Source organism: Fistularia commersonii, chromosome 3 (assembly GCF_037954325.1).
Source record: "Fistularia commersonii isolate RoL2024-O1a breed Wild chromosome 3, RoL_Fcom_v1.0, whole genome shotgun sequence".
In the NCBI taxonomy this organism is placed as follows: domain Eukaryota; kingdom Metazoa; phylum Chordata; class Actinopteri; order Syngnathiformes; family Fistulariidae; genus Fistularia; species Fistularia commersonii.
The window spans coordinates 23988824-24010284 of NC_141286.1; the positions used below are offsets into that span (position 1 = coordinate 23988824).

At 50.7% G+C, this 21461-nt stretch overlaps 1 protein-coding gene across 2 annotated transcripts; it reads left to right on the forward strand.

Annotated features, from left to right (window-relative positions):
- The first annotated feature begins 528 nt into the window (after window positions 1-528).
- Window positions 529-20029, forward strand: pla2r1 (phospholipase A2 receptor 1). 2 transcript variants are annotated; one of them, XM_086144326.1, is made up of 30 exons: window positions 529-771; window positions 1950-2330; window positions 2404-2577; window positions 3685-3849; window positions 3964-4077; window positions 4153-4302; window positions 4377-4571; window positions 4654-4817; window positions 4972-5082; window positions 7746-7858; window positions 7924-8093; window positions 8168-8376; window positions 8882-9027; window positions 9247-9331; window positions 9405-9540; window positions 9624-9659; window positions 9828-9988; window positions 10905-10960; window positions 11493-11596; window positions 11680-11816; window positions 12985-13102; window positions 13192-13328; window positions 13434-13575; window positions 13953-14188; window positions 16031-16211; window positions 16296-16430; window positions 18753-18875; window positions 18964-19140; window positions 19223-19258; window positions 19598-20029. In XM_086144326.1, exons 1-30 carry the CDS (start codon window positions 618-620, stop codon window positions 19813-19815), a joined length of 4464 nt encoding a protein of 1487 aa, XP_086000452.1. In that variant the 5' UTR covers window positions 529-617; the 3' UTR covers window positions 19816-20029. The 2 variants fall into 2 exon arrangements, with proteins under 2 accessions (XP_086000452.1, XP_086000453.1); XM_086144327.1 differs by lacking the exons at window positions 16296-16430; window positions 18753-18875; window positions 18964-19140; window positions 19223-19258; window positions 19598-20029 and having other exon boundaries at window positions 13192-13338; window positions 16031-16192.
- Window positions 20030-21461: the final 1432 nt, after the last annotated feature.

Consider the following 21461-nt stretch of genomic DNA (forward strand, 5'->3'; position numbering starts at 1 on the left):
AAGAGCAACGGCAACTGCCAATTATATATTATTATGCAAAATTTGAAATAAATTTATACAATGATGATAATGGCTAAAATCAAAACAAATATTGATAATGTGAGACAACAAAAACAAGCTAGCATAATCGATTTTATGAAGATAATAATAATAATATGAAGAAAAATAACCACAAAAAATAAAATATTATTGTAAGAGAAGATATACTGTATGGATCGACATAGTGGAAATTCTTTTGTCACGGCAGTGCAAGAAAATATATCTAGAAAATTATTTAGTAAAATTATATTTAAAAATTACAGCTATAAGGATAATGTAAGAACAACAGGGATGAAATAAATGATATCATCGATTATTTCAATGAAATATAATAATAATAATAATAGCAATAAGTGTTAAATGCACCGGTCCTGACTGATCCTCGGCTCCGGGCCGTCAGACGTGACGTCGCCGGTCCGCCTGCCGGAGGAAACCGGGCCGGACTTCTCCACGGACACACACACACACACACACACACACACATGCACGCACACGCACACACGGAGCCCAGCTGACGGTCGGGCTGACGTGCGCACGTCCGCGCGTCCACGCCGCCGCCGACGCACTCCGCCGCCGAAATGCCGATCGCGTCTCCGGGCCTCGGCGGAGCCGCGGCCGCCGCCGTGGCGGTGACGGTGTCCGTCTGCGCGGCGCTGCTGGCGGGGAGCCGCGTGTGCGACGCCCGGGAGGACGACGGCGTCCTGGAGGAGACGCGGCTGCAGGAGTTTTACGGTGAGACCCGAACAGAAAAAAAAAGAAAAACAAAAATCCACGCGTTCCCGTCGTTGCTACTTTTACTTTGTCGTGTTTTTTCCCACTTTTTTTTTCCCTCCTCTTTGAACGCGGCGCAGGATTTTCACCGGATATTTTTTTCTTTTCTTTTTTTTTTCTCGGTGGGGTGGGTGGGTTGTTGGGGGGGGGGTGCAGATTAGTCGTGCATTCCCGTGCGTGTGATGACGGCTTCTTCCATCCCGGGAGAACCGGCGACGGATCCCGGTTCCCCCGGTTCCGTACCGTCCGCCCCCCCCTCCTCCACCCCACCTCCAGTAACAGACCCTCCTCTAAGAGATCCAAACAAGTTGACCAAAAACCCCCCACCCTCCCTGCAGACACGGAGTGAAGAAAAAAAAAAGTACCTCGGTCTCTTTGTCTGACTCCAGTCGATGCTTGAAGCGGAACTGTTGATGACGTGTGTAATAACCCATGCGTTACACAGTTATTACACACTTATTGCACATAAACGGTTTAAACTGCGATTGCTCAGCACGCTTTCTTTCCCGGTGCAGGTTTAAACGTGTACCTTTTTCTTCCTCAAGTCTGCAAGAAGGCGCTTGGATTCATGAAGTCATGTGTTTTTCCACTAAAATGTCATTAGAAGGGGGGGGTTAAAATAAATGTTTTGTTTGGAGGCGTACGCGTCACATGGCGGGCAGGTGTTGGGACGAGTCTGGAAGGAACTCATCTTTTTTTTTTTTTTTTTTGGCGCCGCAAAGCCAAAAAAATGAGGTTAAAAATAACAAACAAGAAAACAAACACCCCGTGCTGTCAGCCGGGCGGGCGGGGGAAGCTGCCGGATATCGGGCCCGAAGCGCCGCCGAATAGTGAACCCGCGGTTCTCTCCAGGTGTTTGGGAAACCAAAAGTTTGGCGTGGATGTCAGGCCCGCCTCATGTCGGCCTGAATGAAGCGGGGCCGTCGCTGCCGATCATGCGTTCAGACAAAGGCGCCGGTTGTCCTCGCCGTAACCAGAGCGCCCGATTACTCGGCGAGGGTCATCTGACCCGCCGTTTTGCGTCCGAGAGGCCCGGCAGACGGGAAAACCGGCGAACACGAGCGTAAAGGCGACGGCTACGGGGAGAATGTTGTCACGGCAACAGGTTAGCATCAGTCACTCACCTCCTTCTCTCTCAGGGAAGGGTGTTTTCCTCCTGGAAAGCGAGCTGCTGAGACGCTGCGTGGCGGCGAACGGCTCCCGTCCGGCGCTGGCCGACTGCGGCCGCCCCACGCGCCACCTGCTGTGGAAGTGGGTCTCCAAGCACCGCCTCTTCAACCTGGGCTCCAGCCGCTGCCTGGGCCTCAACCTGTCGGACGCCGCGCAGCCCCTCGGTATGTTCGACTGCGACCTGCCGCTGCCGGTGCTGTGGTGGCGCTGCAGCGGTCGCATGCTCTACGGGGCGTCCCAGTGGAAGCTGGGCGTCTCCGGGAGCGACGTGGTCGCCAAGAAGTACTCCTACTACGCCTGGATGAGGCACGGCGCCCTCAGGGCCGGGCCCTGCTCGCAACCCCACGAAGGTAAACGCGAGGGGACGCGATTTTCCCCGAATCGCGCGATCGTGGGAGTAACCCGCCGCGGGTGTGTTTTCAGACGTCCACACTCTGCTGGGCAACTCCCTGGGCACGCCCTGCACCTTCCCCTTCAAGTACAACAACAAGTGGTTCTCGGAGTGCACCACCGAGGGCCGAGAGGACCACCTGCAGTGGTGCGCCACCACCACCCGCTACGACCAGGACGAAAGATGGGGCTTTTGTCCCATCCACGGTGAGGAAAACCAAGTCAAACCAACCGCACGCGCGTCCTAACGCCACCCGTATGCTCGAAGGTGCGGAAAAGACCGGCGGAAAACTATTGTGTCGCATCTAAAGACGGGTTTTTAGAGTTTCGGTGATCTCGCGAGGCCACTTTGCCACTCTCAGTAGTTTTTTTTTTCCCCACCATGGGCATCTGCAGAGCCTCCGCTGTCTCAGCCCGTCCTTTTTCCTTCTCCACATGGTCGTCAGTTGACATAGTCCACAGCTCCGCCAAACACTGCTCTTTCCAGACGCTCCGCATTGATCTGGACGTCTTCCCGTTCATCCATATTGCCAACAAATACCGTCCCTGCCGGCCAATACCGCTCCGCCGATTGTTTGTCTACCAGGTTTCCCTTTTCTGGTTTTCTTAGAGCTCATTTATTGGTCGTCCAGCGTGTCCGTCGTCCACGTTTGATGTCCGGGGGTTGTCGGTCACCCAGGTCACGGTGAATTCTTGTCGAAATCTTCTTGTCTTGGCAACTGGACTCGAGTTTTGTCACTGGGAGATGTTTCCCCCCTCGTCCGAGGGCCTTCTTTAGTTCTCAAACACAGATTCGATAGTGTCGGAGAGCCGAGACTCGGAAAAGACCGATCGGAGCTCCGCCTCACACTTAGCGACGGAGATGGCGGGAACGCGCTGACGCTCCAGTAAAACTCCAGAAATTTCCTCACGGACATCTAGAGAGGCGGCGGCGGGAGAGGGATGAAGGTGAGTGTGAGCGGGAGGCACCCGGCGAGGCAGCAGGGCCGAAGATATGGAGGTTCTCCTAGAGAGTGAGGACGACGGAGAGGGTCGGGAAGGAGTCCATCAGAGGGACACCTGGAGATAAAGTCAGGACTAAGATGAAGGGAAGGAGGACAGGTTAGTCGGTGTGGGGAGAAAAAGAAGAAGAAGATGTGTGAGGAGGTCCTCAAAAGCACCTTCGTCCGGTGGATCCCACAGTTTTCACCCAAAGTTTTCGCTGGAAGCCCTTTAGAACAAGAGCTGGGAGTCCGAGAACTACATAAAACATTATCCGCATTATTTTAAACATGTTTTTTGCATCTTGTTCGGGACGATTCCTCTCTGCGGTAGATTCCAGCTGCGAGCACTTCTGGGAGTCCAACCCGGAGTTGAGGGCCTGCTACCAGTTCAACTTCTACACCATCCTCACCTGGAGCCAAGCGCTGCTGACCTGCCAGGCTCAGGGCGGGAACCTGCTCAGCATCACCAGCCAGGCGGAGCACAGGTACATCAGAGGTGAGTGCGGGGGAATCTCCCGGCGGCGGACCGACCGCGCCGTTTCAAATCGGACGGAAGGATCCGCCCGCGGCGGGAAAAAGACGTTTAAAAAGTGGAACCGTGTCGTAAAAGATCGTCTGGAGAGCGTCGGGGCCATGGCGTGGATCGGCCTGCACCACCTGAAGGACGGCCGGGGGTGGCAGTGGTCCGACGGGGCCCCTCTGTCGTTGGTCCATTTCACTCAAGGTGGGTCCGATCGGAAACGTCGACGGGCGTCGTAGCTTCGGTGCCGACCTCTGACCTTTGACTCCGCCCTCCCAGCGCTGTCCGCCAGCCCCCTGCAGGACGACCGCCAGTGCGGGGTGTACAAGTCGGGCTCGGAGAGCACCTGGCAGAGTCTGCACTGCGAGTCCGCCCTGCCGTACGTCTGCAAGAAGACGCCCAACGACACCCGGAGGGCCGAGCCGCTGGGTGAGAACGCGCCGGGAAATTCCAAACGGGACGCCGGAGCTCGCCGCTCTGACGACGACCTCGTCCTCCCGCAGAGAACTGGCAGTACGTGCGCACCGAGTGCGAAGACGGCTGGACGCCGCACGGCGGCTTCTGCTACCGCCTGCTACCGGACGCCGAAGCCGGCGGCTGGGAAGAAACGTCTCGGGCCTGCGGCTCCCGCGGCGCCGCCCTCCTCAGCCTCCACTCGCTCTCTCAGGTGGAGGTGCTGCTCGGGCTGCTGGCCAACCGTAAGACGCCGCCGACCCGTTATTTCCTGGCTCGGGAAAGTGGCCGCGTCGCGATCAGGTGTGCCGATGCTCGGCTTCGCAGTGTCTGGCGAGAGCGCGGCGGCGTGGATCGGCCTCCGGAAGGCGGCGTCCTCGCAGGCCGTGGAGTGGTCCGACGGATCGCCGGTGACCCTGGCACTCTGGCACCAGTACCAGCCCGCCCTGAGCGTGACGGAGGCGGCGCTGTGCGTCAAAGCAGACGGCAAGGTGGGCGCAGAATCACGAACCCTCACGCACTCCTCCAGGCCTCTTTGCAACGAAACAATACAATTATTCCATTTAATTTTTTTTTTTCACTGAAAAAATTAATCCAATTATTTCAGCTTTAATGCTTTTTTTTTTTTTTTTTTTTATTGCAAAGGATGGTACCTGGCTGTTAGCGCCGTGCACAGAGCGACACCCAGCTGTGTGCAGGAAGCAGAGCCAGACGTCCTCCGCTCACCCTGCGGTCTGGGATGAGGGCTGCCAAGAGGTAGAAACACACACACACACACACACACACACACACACACACACACACACACACACGTGTGTCATAATCATGATTCACCCAGAACAGATCTTATGGCGAGACTCTGGTGGAGACGTGGCAAACCCTACAATCTTACATGATTACACCCTTTCATTAAGAGTCCAGAAATAAAGGGATGTTTAAGGAGGAAACGGAGGCTTCCTATTTCAGGCGGCTCCTTTCGAGGTCGGGGGTGGGGACGGGGGACGGGACGGGGGGTCGCTGGGCAGATCGGGACGCGCCGTCTTCCGAGTCCCCCCCCCCCTCCATCCTCCACCCGGCGGCCGTACAATGAAGCGATTCATTTCGTCAGTGACGTCCCGTCTGGCGTCGGCGCTGCTCCCTGGCACGGTTTGAGAAGAACGCCGCTTCTCCTGAATGAGTCATTGACACACACACACGTAGCGTGCACTGTAACATGAGTAGGCACGCTATCAGCACACGCCGCCCGGCTGCCTCCCGGTGGCTCCTTCCAGGAATAATAATGATAATGATGATGATGATGATACGCAAAAACTGTATTTTGCGCTCGGGTTTCCGAATTTCTGTTTTTCCAATGAAAACCAAAATTCTCTGAATGCAGTAGATGGACGGATGTTTTTCTCAACCGTTGTTTTCACTTCAGCTCTTAAAGATACCCGGCGGCCATGTTTGTAGTCTCTGCACTGAAAACCAAAATTCATCAAGTTAGCTCTCTCCCCTGCTGTTTTCACGTCAGCCCTTGAAGATAACTGGTGGCCATGTTTGTAGTCCCCGCGCTGATAAAACAAAATTCATCAAATTGTTTTTCTCGGCCATTGTTTTCATGTCAGCGCTTAAATATACCCGGCGGCCATGTTTGTAGTAAAATTCATCAAGTTAGTTTTCTCCACTGCTGTTTTCATGTCAGCGCTTGAAGAGAAATGGTGGCCATGTTTGTAGTCTCTGCACTGAAAACCAAAATTCCTCAAATATTTTTTCTTGGCCGTTGTTTTCATGTCGACTCCGAAAGATAAAATGGCGGCCATGTTTGTAGTCCCCGTACTGATGAAACAAAATTCATCAAACTGTTTTTCTCGACCGTTGTTTTCACTTCAGCTCTTAAAGATACCCGGCGGCCATGTTTGTAGTCTCTGCACTGAAAACCAAAATTCATCAAGTTATTTTCCCCACCGTTGTTTTCACGTCAGCGCTTAAAGATAACTTGCGGCCATGTTTGTAGTCTCCGAGCTGATAAAACAAAATTCATCAAATTGTTTTTCTCGGCAGTTGTTTTCACGTCAGCACTTAAAGATACCCTGGCGTCCATGTTTGTAGTCTCCGCACAGAAAACCAAAATTCATCAAATTGTTTTTCTCAGTCGCTTCTTTCCTTGTTTTCACGTCAGTTCTTTAAGATAACAGACGGCTATTACTGTAGTCTCTGCAGTGAAAACCGAAATTGATCAAATTGTTTTTTTCCCGGCTGCTATTTTTTACGTCAGTTCTTGAATATAATTGGCAGCCATGTTTGCAGTCTAGTTTTTTTTTTTTTTTGTTTGTTTGTTTTTATCGTTGAGGTGACAGTGCCATGATCTTGAAATAAACCAAGACGGCAGCACGCCGGACGGCGCTTCTCGCTTCGGCCTCATTGCTTTCCCGTGTCGAGTCTGTATGATCTCCTTGTGCCTGCGTTGGGTTCCTCGAGGTTCTCCGGGTTCCTCCAACAGAACAAGAACATGTAGGAGACCCAGTGTTTCCCAACCTTTTTTGAGCCACGGCATATATTTTACATTAGAAAACACACCACCAAATAAATATGTCAAAAACAGTTTTTTAACGAATTAGAATGAATCCGTAGTCTCAATTTACTTCGTGTGAAATCTAATATATCTAATATCTGTCGATTCGTCAAGTTGCAATGCAAATTTCCCGCTGATTTGCAACTTTTCCGGAACACTTATTTCAATGACTGAAGACATGTCATCACTATGTCTGGAAATGGTATTATTGGAGAGAACTGGCTATTTCTTTATCAACGCCAGTGCCAAGCATTTCTTCTACAATGATTTTGCCGGCAGGTAGTATTAATGTTTTGGTACGGTTTGTGGCTGTTTGGATTTAGAGATGAGTTCAGCAACTTTCTAGCAAGCTTTCACTGCTTTCTCACTCGTCTTGGTAGTTTTCAACAATGCTGCCTGTTTGTTTACGCAGATACAAGTACTTTTTATTTTAAAAATGTATCACACAAAGCGTCACTAATCACTCTGATACACAGATGCACAGGTTAATTCACTACCCGTTGCCATCAAATGAGCCACGCTGCCCACATAGACAGAAGAAGACACATTATTTGCGTTGGATAAATAATTTTCGGACCAATCAGGTGAAAGTGGGCATTTTTCCACGGCACACCTGATGATCTCTCATTGCACTAATGTGCCGCGGCACAGTGGTTGGGAAACACTGGTCTAGATGACTGAATAAAAAGGTAAATTGTTGCATATCTCTATATGGCATGTGAATAATTGTGCAGCGTGTGATCGACCGGCGAGCGCTCTGGGGCGAACCCTACCCTCGGCCAACGCCAGCTGGGATAGGCTCCATGATAAGATAATGAATGAACGTTCTTCTAAATCTGTGTTTTGTTTTTTTTTTGTCCTGCAGGGATGGAAGCGGTACGGCCACTCCTGCTACACCATAACCAGCCACGAGGAGAACTTTGCGGACGCGATGAGAGGCTACTACTGCAGGGCTCCTCTCCTGACCGTGGAGAACAGGTCGGCTTCGCTCACCCGTTTTGGATTGTCCGTCGATTTCCCGGGCCTCACGGCTTCTCTCTCAGGTTCGAGCAGGCCTTCGTCGACAGTCTCCTGAGCGAATTCGGGGCCAACGGCAGCACGTCCTTCTGGATCCAGCTGGCCGACCGGGAGAAGAACGGGGTCTACGGCTGGCTCTCCCACAACGGCTCCGGTCCGGACCTGGCCTTCACAAACTGGAACAAACATCAGCCAGGTAGCCGAGGGCGGCGGCGCGCTCGCACTCCACCGACGCATGAATACTTCACCTTCTCATTTCCGCCCCCAAAGTCGGCATCGGCGGCTGCGTGGCCATGTCCGGAGGAACCCGTCTCGGCACCTGGGAGGTGAAAGACTGCGAATCCCACAAGGCCCTGTCGGTGTGCGAGCAGAGCATCGCCGGCTACAAGGACGACCACCCGCCGGAATCCCACGCCGACGCCGGGGCGCCCTGCCCGCCGGGCTGGGAGTCTCGGCCCGGGCTCCTCGGCTGTTTCAAGGTTAGATCTTTCTCGGCCAACCGGGTCACGGTGAATTTTTGTCAAAATCTTCTTATCGTGGCCACTGGACCGCCTGAATGTTGAAGAAATTCGAGTCCAGTTGCCACGACAAGAAGTTAGATCTTTGACTTCATGGTCCAGCTGCTGCGGGGCAGGAGGCCCCGCAGGGATGAAGGGGCCCCTGCAGATAGGGGCCCCCGACTCAACTTTGACCTCAAACTATTTTCCAAACATCTTTTGCAGGTCACATGGCCGTGTGACGCATGGGCTCGTGCATGTATGCGCGAATATGTGTGTGTGTGTGCGTGTGCGTGCATGTGATCAGGTCACATCTATTGTGCATGAGAAAACTGAAATTAGCATGTAATTCCTGAAGCTACGTGTGACCGCGATATGACAAGAAACGGTGATAATAAACCAAAAAAAGCGTCCCGGAGGACAAATAAAAGTCTGAAATCAAGCTCAGGAGTGAATCTGCGTTTCCGGGGTCTCTCCGTCTCTCCAGGTGTTCCACGATGAGAAAATCCTGATGAAGCGCTCGTGGGCGGAGGCCGACTTCTTCTGCCAGGCTCTCGGGGCGCAGCTGGCCAGCTTTCGGCACCATGAGGAGCAGGTGTTTGTCAGGCAGCTCCTCCGTTCCATGTTGGAAGGGTTGGTACCACCCGCTGGGCCTGATCAAGGTCGTTTTCAGGAGGGGGTTCGCTTTATCCTCCGACGCTCCTTGTCGCCCCCCCGAAATGAGTCCGATAATCCACCTTCCTGTTTCTGTGCCCGTTAGACGTCCCGTGTCGTGATGTAAGGCTGATAACCGGAGCGCGTATTGATCCTGCGGCGTTCTTACGTCGCGGTGTGTTTTCTCCCTCCCCCCAGAACAGAGCGTCGCTGGTTCTGGCTCGGCTTGAACAAGAGGGACCCCGATCGCGCCGGAGCCTGGGAGTGGTCCGACGGTTCTGCTGTAGGTAGAACGTGGCGTTTTTCCCCTCGTTTTTGCGTTCCCATTTGTGCCCGCCGTCCGTGTCTCCCCGCAGGTGTTGACATCCTTCGTGGAGGACAAGAACGACGAGGACGACAGGAGGGACTGCGGCGTGTACGGCGGGCGGGCCGACCGCTTCGTGCCGCAGCCCTGCGACGCCAAGCACGAGTGGATCTGTAAGCTGCAACGAGGTGAGAGACCGCGCGATGGCCGCCGCCGCCCCCACAAACCCGCTACGACGCCTTCACTCACCCAGCTCTCGTCTCTGCCGCAGGTGAAAAGCTGAAAACACCCTACTGGTACACAGAGCGTAAGTCCTCCCCTCCATCTTTGCACCATCTGGAGATAGACGTCCACCGGTCACAAGTCAAACCGAGCGCTAGTTTTCTAGCAAAAGGCCTCGCACGCGTTATCAAACCGCAGTTGGTACCCGTCTCCATGAAAAGGTTTTTCCCACGCAAACGTGTGTTCTGTGCAGAGAGCGAGCCCTGGGTGTTCTACCGCGGCGTGGAGTACCTGCTGGTGAAGCAGCCGTTCGACTGGGACGCCGTCTCCCTGGCCTGCCAGATGATGGGCGCCTACCTGCTGTCCGTGCACTCCCGGGAGGAGGAGCGCTTCATCCAGGAGCGCGTGCAGTGGGTGCGCACCTTTCCGCCTCTTCCTCCGCCGCCTGGTTGCACAACAAAAGTAGCATTTAGCGACCGGCGCTACATCCGCATCCCGGCAGAGCAGCCCTGATATTTGCTAATTCCAATTATATTTGCATGTAAAAAATTGTATATTATTAGTATTTTGTTGCATAACATTGATGTTATTTAAACAAAAGGTTACCTGAATGACAGATGAGTGAATGAGAACACAACAAACACACACACACGCACGCACGCACGCACGCACACACACGATTTACCGACGTGTTTACTCACAGATGTCATGTGACCGAGATCTAATGGAGCAGCTGGAAAGAGAATTGTGTCAGGGCCTCGACACACACACATATGCACACACACACATATGCACACACACACACACGGACGCACGCATGTCAACCACATGATTTACTATCTTTACACACATATAAATCACGTGACCAAGATCTAATGGAAAATAGTGTCTGGGCCTCAAAACACACACACACACACACACACACACACACACACACACACACACACACACACACACACACACACACACACACACACACACACACACACACACACACACACACACACACACACACAGAGAATTGAAGGAACTGAATGATGCTGAATGTACTTTGGTAGAAGTAGTACTGCGTCCTCAGCACTGTGTACTGCACAGATGTTCTCCTGAGGGGCTTCAAGCTCACACAGTGTGAAACGCAGACAAGTGTGTGTGCGTATGTGTGTGTGTGTGTGTGAATGAGAGTCCGCAAATCACTCTCGGGCTCCTCTCCCAGACTCAAGTGTGTGTGCAGACACACGCCCTCCTTCCGCTCCAGTGCTCCCCGTCCACGATCTCGCCCAGTCCGAGGAAAAGAGGATTAATAGGCTGGTTCTCTCTCTTTCTTTCTCAGCTCTCGGGAGGCCCTGCTGATTGGTGGATCGGCCTGTCCGTCAGCGAGGAGCTCGGGTGGGTGAGCGCGTCCGATCCGTTGCCATCAAAAATAGACATGACCTTTTCCACCTTGAGGACCGACCCCGACTTTGTTTCCCTCAGGGAGGTCTTTGATTGACAGCCGGTACGGGTTAAACCCCGCCTCCGACCCGGCGTCGTCTTGGATTGGCTCCGCCCCTCTTAGTGACCCTGTAAGCAGGAGAGGCCAAAATGAAAATAGTCCAAAAAATAAACACATACAAAAAAAAATTGCAACAAAAATAGATTTCACATTTAAGGCTTAGCGATGAATTCAATTTAATTCATAAACATCAATTCATTCAATGAATTTAAATTAAAAGTTTATAAAGTTGTATGATTTGCTTTCGGGTTTACGTCTTCCAGAGATTTCTTTGCATTGTCCTGTGAACGTGTGTATATGTATAAACACACACACACACACACACACACACACACACACACACACACACACATACACACACACACATACACACATACACACACACACACACACACAGGTGGGCTAATATGTGCTGTGTGTTCACAGGTGGAGCGACAAGACAGAGGTGGATTTCCAGAACTGGGCTCAGCCAAACACGAGGGACAGAACGAAACAGAACCGATTGTGCGTCACCATGTCCGCGTCAACGGGTAAAGACACACACACACATACACACACACACACACACTCCCATTCCCGACCAGGCTGGAGCGTGCGTGCGGTGTCTTTGCAGGGAAGTGGACGGCCAGGGACTGCAGGGAGCAACATGGCTACGTCTGCAAGCGCAGGACGGTGTCGCTGCTGGAGACGCCCAGGGAGCCGCACTACATCGGAGGCTGCCCGGAGAAATGGCTGTACTTCGGGCACAAGGTTAACACACACACACACACACACACACACACACACACACACACACACACAGAAGAAGAAATTACAATACCATGTGTTCAAATACAGATAACTGCAGAAAACGCCCTATGAGAGGAGGAAGGAAGGGTTTATTTCCTCTTTTGTTGTCTAGTGTCTTTCGATTCCTGATTTTTTTTTTTTCTTCTTTTGAAATCGTCAAATGTCGGAGATAAACACAACACAAAGATCATCAGGAATCTGTCTTTTCAATTGGTGGTGCAGAAACTCACGGGCAGGAGGTCGCTGGTTGGATTTCTGTGAGGAAAGTCCATGTTGTCCACGTGTCTGTAAGGGGTTCCTCAGGGTTCCTCCTAAAGTCCAAAACACAAGCAGGAGGTCCATTGGAGACACAAAACGGGTGAATGGAAGGGGGAGAGGTTGCATGCCGCTATGACATGTCAATCACAATCAAAATATTTTATTGATTCCCGAGGAGGAAATTGCTTTTCATTTCTCCTGCTACAGAATTCTATATAAAAATAAATAATAAAAATAGCGAATAATATAAATATAATAAAAGAACAGTACAGATAAAATAATATTAGATAAATTATCAAATTATTATCATTATTTATAAATAAACAAATTGAATAATAAAATAAAATGTACAGTAAAGATCAAATAATATGAAATAAATAATTAAAATATTATTATAATTATTGTTTATAAATAAATACATTAATAATAAGAATATATGTAACGTATATACATGTGTATTTATAAGTATATGTATATGATTACATCTGGCAATTTTGTGTACAAGTAGTTGAATGAGAGGGTGAATGGATCTCAATATAATGTGAATGTGAGGGTGAATTGTTACATTTCTGGACAAAATATGTGAAAGAGAGGGTGAATGGTCACCCCGCTTCTCGCCCAATGACAGCGGGGATAGGCTCCTGCGCCCCCCTGCGCCCCTGACTGCAGGATAAGTGTTGTAGATAATGAATGAATGATGGGTTATTACATGAGAGAGCAAAGATCTGCAGCACCACAAACCCGAATGCCGTGCAGCCGTGTGTGCTCTTTGGATTATTTGGGTGAATTGACCCTTTAAATCCTTGTATTTGTGTGTGTGTGTGTGTGTGTGTGTGTGTGTGTGTGTGTGTGTGTGTGTGTGTGTGTGCAGTGTCTACTGCTCCACCTCCCCGGCAGTCCCAAGGAGGGGAAAAGTTGGAAAGATGCCGAGTCCATCTGCTCCTCGTTCGAGGGCTCGCTGGTCTACATCGAGGATGAGATTGAACAAGGTGAAGCAGCAGCGGGAGGATGAGGAGGCGAGGCGCGTTCAGGCCGATCGCTCTGGTTCCTCATCTTCATTCTGGTTCTCCTCGCGTAGCCTTCATCACCATGCTGCTGCAGGGCAGCTCGGTGGGCGTGTGGATCGGCCTGTGGGACGAGGACGAGGTGAAGTGGACCAACGGGAGGCCGGTCCGCTTCACCAACTGGTCTCCCGTCGAGCCCAAGAGCGTCACCGTGAGCCCACGTCCGTGCACGACATCCCCACCCCCTTCCCCCCCACCGGAGCGTGAAGATAAGCATCTCAGTCGGCGTCTTCCTCCCCCCCCCCCCCCTCCGCAGGAAGACGAGTGGCTGGACGGGATCGCCAACGAGCCGCTGTGCGCCGTCCTGTCCAACAACGACAACTTCCACCTGACGGGGAAGTGGTTCTTCGAGAAGTGCCGGGAGGACGGCTACGGCTTCGTCTGCCAGAAACCTCAAGGTAAAAACGTCACGGGCGTCTTCTCGTCTTGAACTTCTTCACCTCTCGTCCGAGAGGCTTCTTCAGAGTTTCTGAATAGAACCATCATGGAAATTCAAGTCCCAAGAATTGACCTGCTTGACTGAGAACCGCCATTTTCAGCTTGGGATCCATCTCCAAGCAGGTTCCCACAATTCACCTCTTCAGCCGGTTCGCTAGAAACTCCTCCCTTACATCTCCTGAACTTCCTTCCTTCTCTAACAAACCAGGAAGTGACTGCGGCGCCTTCTAATACCTTACGCCTCACGCAAACACACACACACAAAATCAACTTCTACGAATTAAAAAATGGTGGACGCTTCTCCCCGCCTGGAAATCATCTCCTCTGCTCGCCGCAGATCCCTCCAAACGGCCCACGCACTCGTCCCGCCACCCGCTGCCCGACAGCCTGGAGTACAGGAGCCGCAGCTACAAGGTGGTGTCGGGAAACCTGAGCTGGTACGACGCCATGCACACGTGCATCGAGAGCGACGCCGACCTGGCGAGCATCACCGACGCCTACCACCAGGCCTTCCTCACCGTCCTGGTCAACAGGCTGGCCGTGCCGCACTGGATCGGACTCTACAGCCAGGACGTAAGCGCAAGATGTTAAGTTTAAAACCGGGGATCTGAGAGTCAGTGGTTTTCCCCGCGAGGGATGCAGTACTTTACTTAAAAAAAAAAAAAGAACATTTTTCCGAGGTGATTCCATGTTTTTTCCCAGCTGGGGGGGGGAGGGGGGTTTCCTTTCTCACCGCTTCCTTTGTCTTACCTGCATTGACGTGCCTCCGCGCAGGTCAAGACAGGAATGTGCCTTTTGACATGGACAAGCACGAAACCCGCATGTCTGATGCACAAAAAAACAAAAAAAACAAACAAAAAAAACCCTGTCGGTATTTGCTACGTGTTTGCAGGTGTGTGTGTGTGTGTGTGCGTGCGTGATTCCCCGTGTTTAATATTTGGTCTCCAGTATCACCAAGGGCCTTGGAATGTCTTAGTCATGGAGCGAGAGGAGTTCAGGAAATGAGGAAATTGATTTTCCTTCTGCCTCTTTTTTTTTGTTTTCCCTTTTTTTGTTGTTACACTCGTCCGGGCTTATTCCAGCCCCTTCTAGTGTCAAAGCCCCCTAACACACACACACACACACACTATTCCAACCATTGTCGTTTGAATCTTCGCAGGTTATCTGTGTGCTGCAAGGGTTCGGCGGTTTGCACTGGACTTCAGTCAATATAGACTATTTTCACAGGTTATATAATCTACAATAATTTCCGGACTATTGAGTGCATTTGAATACAAGCCGATTTGCCAAAAAAAATTACAAAATAAATATATGTGTACATATATAGGCCGCACCTGTCTGTAAGCTGCAGGTTTTCATGTTTTAACATGAGATGTTTATCCAGAATTTTTTTTGACTTTTAATTAAATACATACCGGTAACATCCACAAATAAGTACTGGAAATGCTTTTTTCCTCCCCGAACAGTGTCCGTGACGCAGCAGATGAAAAAGATTTACAATAAATAACACAAAGACGAGTCCATCTATTTTCTATCCCCGCTTTGTCCTACTCCAGCTGATCTCTATCTTGGTCTTCCTCCTGCGCACTAAAACCGTTAAAGTCGTCTTCTTCAGTGTCGGAATTGATCGATCTCAGAATTTCACGGTAATTTCATTGGTCCACTGATGGGACGACGCTAAATGTTTTGGCGGCATGAAGCTCGTTGGCCCGAAAAAAAAAACATAAATTAGCCGCATGGGTGTTTAAAAAAGTAGCAGCCCACAGTCCGGAAATTATGGTATATATAACCGTCCAGACGTGCGAATGAGAGGGTGAATGGTTGAATGTCTATATATGACATGTGGATTACAGGGCGGTTGCACGTATGAGAGGGTGAATGGTTTTATATCTCAGCACGACGTGTGAATGAGTGGCTGAATGGATGCACGCGTGTCGAAAGAGTGGCTGTACGTCTCCATCGGACGTGTGAATGGTTTTATGTCTATATGATGTGTAGCGAGTGAGTGGTTGCATGCCTTTCTTTGACGTGTGAACGGTCGTATTTCTCTCCGTGTGGCGAACCCCGGCTCTCGGCCAATGAAAGCTGGGCTCCGGCGCCCCCCGTGGCCCTAAGTGCAGGATAAGATGTACAGTGAATGAATATAACTCGGGTACGACACCGAGTCAGCCATCGCCAGGTGGAGGGAGTCATGGAGAATAACGGTAATGGAGTGTATTCATAATAGTGGACTAAACAGTACACAGGGGGTAAAAAGTAGTTCACCAATTACTGTCCATCAAATCCGAGCAGATCAGCTGACTGACACCCGCTGGCGCTCGCCGTTTGAGTAAGAGCTCAGTGTTCCCAGGAGGAGTGTAGGGGTTTGCCTCTGTTTCCTCTGACTGACGTGCTCATAACTGTGCTGGCTTGCAGAGCGGCATCAATTACCAGTGGTCTGACGGCAGCGACACATTGTACACGCACTGGGACGCGGCCGACGACGAAGACGACTTCGTGACGGGAGAGTGTGTGTACATGGATGTGAGCGGCGGCTGGCGGCGGGCCGACTGCGAAACCTCTCTGCCGGGAGCCTTGTGTCACATTTCCCCGCCAGGTCAGTGCCGGCGACCTTCCGCCGCCCCCCCCCCCCCAGTTTGGGAAAATAAACCGTTGACTCTATTTTTCCCCCTTCTTGCAGCTAATAAGCCCTTCATCTCCAACGAGGTGGCGTGTCCGTCCACCTGGATAAAATTCGGACGCGGCTGCTACACGTTCGAACCAGTTATGCACAGGCTTGCTTTCGAAGAGGCGCGGCAACACTGCAGGCAGATAGGTACTGTGACCTCTGCCGCTAATATCTGCAGAATGGATTTCCTTAATTTCGATGAGGTTACAAAGGTGACTGTATCTACAGGAGCTAAGGCCTGAGCTAATGGGTCAGAGCATCCTTAAAAAACTACAACTGCAATGGTGGGGCGCACTCGTGTGTGTGTGTGAAGATAGAGCTGCTGTCGCTCAAAAAGTTACAGTTGGATAGCCAGTCAGAATGCTGTGTGTTGTGTTACAGTCCTGTAGCACCGGCGGAGACCCTGGTTTGTGAGTGTGTGTGTGTGTGTGCCTACCTGGGTAGGATGTAGTTCTAGACGCACTGCCAGGAAGGAAACCTGGCGCTTGGAGGTCCGGTGGAAATCGGGCATCTGTGCATGGTGGGGTTTGGACGGATGCAAATGAGGCGGTCTGTCGTCGACCGTGAAAAAGAAACCCATCAGTCAATCAGAAAAAGAGAAACGGCAGGTCTGGAAGGGATTTTTGGGGAGGCGGTAAAGAAACTATGAAACGCATCTCCAGACAACAATGTGACCGTGGATGATCTAATCCGCACTTCAGGTTGACTTGACCTCCCCCTGCAGGAAAGACACGAGCGCTGCATTTAGATGCACGGCATCCAACGGTCTCACATTTCTTTTCAGGGTATTTTTTCCCAATATTTCAATCAGGGTGATCTCTACAAGATTTCAATCTCAACCACGGTCTGTTTTCAAAAGGGATCAGTCTAGTGTCAGCGTAGGATCAATACCTGTCTGTCCAGGCTGTAGAAACAAAGGTGGGGACGTCAGCAGTGCTGACGTTAGCTTAGCGAAGCTATCGGTAATCAGGTGGACAGTTAGCTTAGTCAGCCTCTTTCGCCCATAACATCACATTTGACGTCCATCAGATTTTATTTGGGACAGCGGCTAGGAAATAACAGCGTTTAACCAGTGCACAAACCTCGACAGCATCCTTGCTTAATGTGGGCGTCCTTCTGCCTCGACCAGTCGTACGAGAACGAGGACACAGAGGAAGCAGGAGTCTGGTAGAGACGGAGGAGGTACGAGGGTTGGGAGGGACACACAAATCAGCTGTTGCTAATATCGGTTGCGCTCAAATGACACAAAAATTACCGTATTTTCCGCACTATAAGGCGCATCAGATTATAAGGCGCACCTTCAATGAATGGCCTGTTTTAAAACTATTTTTATATATAGGGCGCACTGCATTATCAGGCGCATAGAATAGAAACTACTGTCGTGGCAGGGGTTGCAGTATGCATCCACCAGATGAAGTTGCGCTAAAGAGAATGTCAACAAAATAGTCAGATAAGTCATTCAGTCAAACTTCAAGAACAGAATACAAACCAACATTCTGGCAACTCCATTCACTCCCAAAACAAGTTAGTGCATTTACAATAGGGGATTGTACGTACAGGTAGCTGTTACCGGTATTTGTACTGCCTTCGTTGAAAACAATGTTTTTCCAACTCCATTTGTCACAGTTCAAAGCGTTTCATAAAACGAAAGCACCAAGAAGGACGCCTCTAAATTAATTGATATTCATGTCGCTAGCGAGCGCTGTTGCCTTCATTTGAATAGTGACTGTAGAGACGCTTCTACTTGGTGCTCTCTGTTCAAGACGACTAAACAGTAAAACTGTTTAGTCGTCTTTGCTTGGGGTACCACTTCCGTACCATTGATTCATGAATGCTGAATTCTCTCGCTGCTGCTCTATTCCCGTGTTCTACTGCATGACTGATCGCCTTGAGTTTGAACTCTGCATTGTGTCTCTTGAAAGTTGCCATTTTAGGGTCTTTGTGTACACACACACACGTGTGTGTGGGACTGGAATTCCCCTTTACCGTTTTTACCACGGCTACTTCGGCGACGCCCCCGACTACGATAGCCATAATTAACCAATATTGATCCATATATAAGGCGCATCAGATTATAAGGCGCACAGTGGGTTTTTGCGAAAATTAATGGCTTTTAGGTGCGCCTTATAGTGCGGATAATACGGTACTTGATATTCATAAAAGAAATAACAACGGTGGACGCCTGGAGTCGATCAAGCCTCGCCTCCTGGGAACCTGCTAGATGATAGCTTGGCAGTGTAAGCCTGAGGGCTGGTCTGGCGCTAACTAAGCTTGAAGAGGTTAGAGGACGGTCCCACAGACGGGGAGACAAAGCTAGACCAGCCACTTCCCTGCTCTATCAGTTCGAAGGGGATTTTCTGACTACTACTTCACCAGTGGCAGACCAATGGCCAGAAGTTCCACACGCATCTTTACAAAGTACAGTAAGAGATGACCTTGTGAGCTTCATGTGCCGCTGTCTCCATCCAGTCAACACCTCCGACATCCTGTCCATCGAGAACGAGCCGGAGAACCGCTTCATCCTGGAGCAGCTGTGGTCGTCGGGTTACCTTCACCATACCATGTGGTTGGGGCTGTACTTCAACATCGACAGTGAGGCTCTCCTACACACGTCCGGTTGCAGCAGCTCCATGAAGTCCTCTGTCTTCACGGCGCTGCTTTTTCTTCTTCTACCGTCTAGCGGATTCCTTGGCCTGGGTGGACGGCTCGCCTATGGAGTACACCAACTGGCCCAACAAGGCACCGGACGTCAGGCTGATGAAGGCCGATTCTTGCATCAGCACCAGGGTGGTGGACGGCGCGTGGTACTTGTCTCCCTGCACCGAGCAGCTCGGCTTCGTCTGCAAAATGGTCTCAGGTAAAGTCGTCACGGACGTGGGCGCGAACGAATCTGCACTCTGAATGGCTCGCATGTACTGAATTACGGTCTTTCTTCGCAGATTTACACACCGAGGTGAAAGTGGAGCCGCTAAATGGTAAATTCATCGCGAACGTCTTTCACCAACATCCTGGGCCAACACACCACAGTAACACGTGTACCGCAAACATAGTATCCTCTCCTAACCCCCCACTGGTATTTTCTATGAATACTGTGTTGATTAATTTTTGGGGGTGGAGGGGTGCAAAGTATTTCCCCCAAAAAGACACAAATAACCTGGCAAGTTTCTGTGATGACATTTCAGCTGTCTTATCGTAAAATCAAATCATTGCGAATCAACAGCGCCCTCTAGTGGGTGTAAAAAGCAACTGCTAGTTAAGTGACCGGTAACCGGTGGTATATATTCACCGCTCCTCTTGCCCGCTGTGTATTTCAGGTTTACATTACGGCGTCATCCCGGCTGCGGTGCTGGTGGCCGTGCTGATCTTTGCTCTGCTGGCCGGGGCCTTCTGGTGCGCCTACCGGAGGAACGTCTCCCGTTTCCGCGGTCTCCCGGCCCTCGGCAGCGCCTACTACAGACAGACCGGCTCACAGGCGACGGAGTCGGACGGCCACGTGCTGATCGGCGACCTGGAGACTCACTCAGGAGAATAGCATTGAAGGACTTCTCTTTGGTGGCGCTGTCATTTCCCCCGCTTTCTCTCTACCTTCTCTCTCCGTCACCGTGACAGCCAGATGACTATGGAGCGGTGACGCCTCCCCCCCCACCCTCAAGCCCGGGGGCGTCCGGACGACGACGACGACACTTTCCCTTTGTCGAATGGGCGAAGGCGTCCGAAGGATCCCGGTCGGCTCAATCCCCCACCCCCCTCAGATTTCTGCAGTCGCTTTCGGCCGCGGACGCCGGCGAGCCCGCGGCCAGGCTGTTGTCCGGGAGACAAGAGGAAAGCGGAGGACAATGATTTTACGGTTCTCACGGAGGCGTAGAGGAAAGGATGCAGGAGCCCCGCGCCATCCGACTAAAAGGACAATGTTTTGTTTCGTTCCTTTCTGTTCTGCATATACAACTTTAATCCCGATTCGATAGAATGTAGAAATGACTTTGGCCGATGAAAACAAACGGAATCGTCCGAAGGGTAAAGAGCTGTTGAAACTGCTAACTGCATTTTTTTTTAGATATAACTGTAACATACTTGATTTATTCCATTTGGGGAGTTGTTGGAACTGCACACTTGGTGCAGCTGTTTTGTCAGTATTACTTACAGGCTTTAATTTATATAGATTCTGTAAATTCTGTAAATCTGCAACTAACGAGAAAAATGTGTTGTCCATCGATTTAAATCAACGGAGAACATAATCTTGTACTTGCTTTTAAAAGAAAAAAAAAAAAAAAAGTCTGACCAAAATATACACTAAACACACAACCGTTTGTAGTTTCTGTTTAAACTAATTTCTTTTAACATGTACATATGTTAAAACGCTGGCATATTTACAGCGCACCTGTGTGTTTAGATAGAAGCGATTCAGCCGCAGGACGCCAGGACAGGATAAGTGGGAAAAAAAAATGTAATAATCCAGTTGAGTTTCCTGGGAGGATCTGGCGTGATGTGATCGATAATTCATAGCTGCCGGTCGGTCTCACACACACACACACACACACACGTCACGGCAGCTGGTTGTACCATTGATAGCTTGAAACTTGGTTTGCCTTTGCACATACTGGAGATGTTTTGTTTGTGCCTCCGAGTCTTCCCTCAGGCAGACTTTTGAAAGAAGCAGGAAATACCTTTTAATCCCGCTTTCTTTTCGGCAGAATAAAATGTTAGCACAGCGCGTCGCTACAGTGCTCGTCTGCCGCTTCCCCTCATTTGACTCCCAAAGTTTTCCTCCTTTCTCCCATCCCGCCTACTTGTCTTCCTCCTCCAGCTCCCAGCCTGGGTGAGAACAAAACAGAAGATACCCGTAACATCTGCTCTCTAAACTTGAGTCCAGTTGTGTCTCCAGACAAATCCAATGAGACGTCTCTATCCAGTCAATATCCAGTATATTTACTGTTGAGATGAATGGTTCTGATTTTATATGAATGTCCGCCTGCGGCCACTGGGGGATCGGTAAAGGACTGAACCACAAGGAAACAAATCCCTCTAACTCGTTCGTTCATTGCTTATCCTTCACTTAGGCTCGCAGGGGCTGCTGGGGCCCATCCTGGCTGTCATTAGGCAAGACGGCATTCACCCTGGGCCGGTTGCAGGGGCACAGATCGATAGAAACAATTCACATGTCATGTCCAGAAAGACATT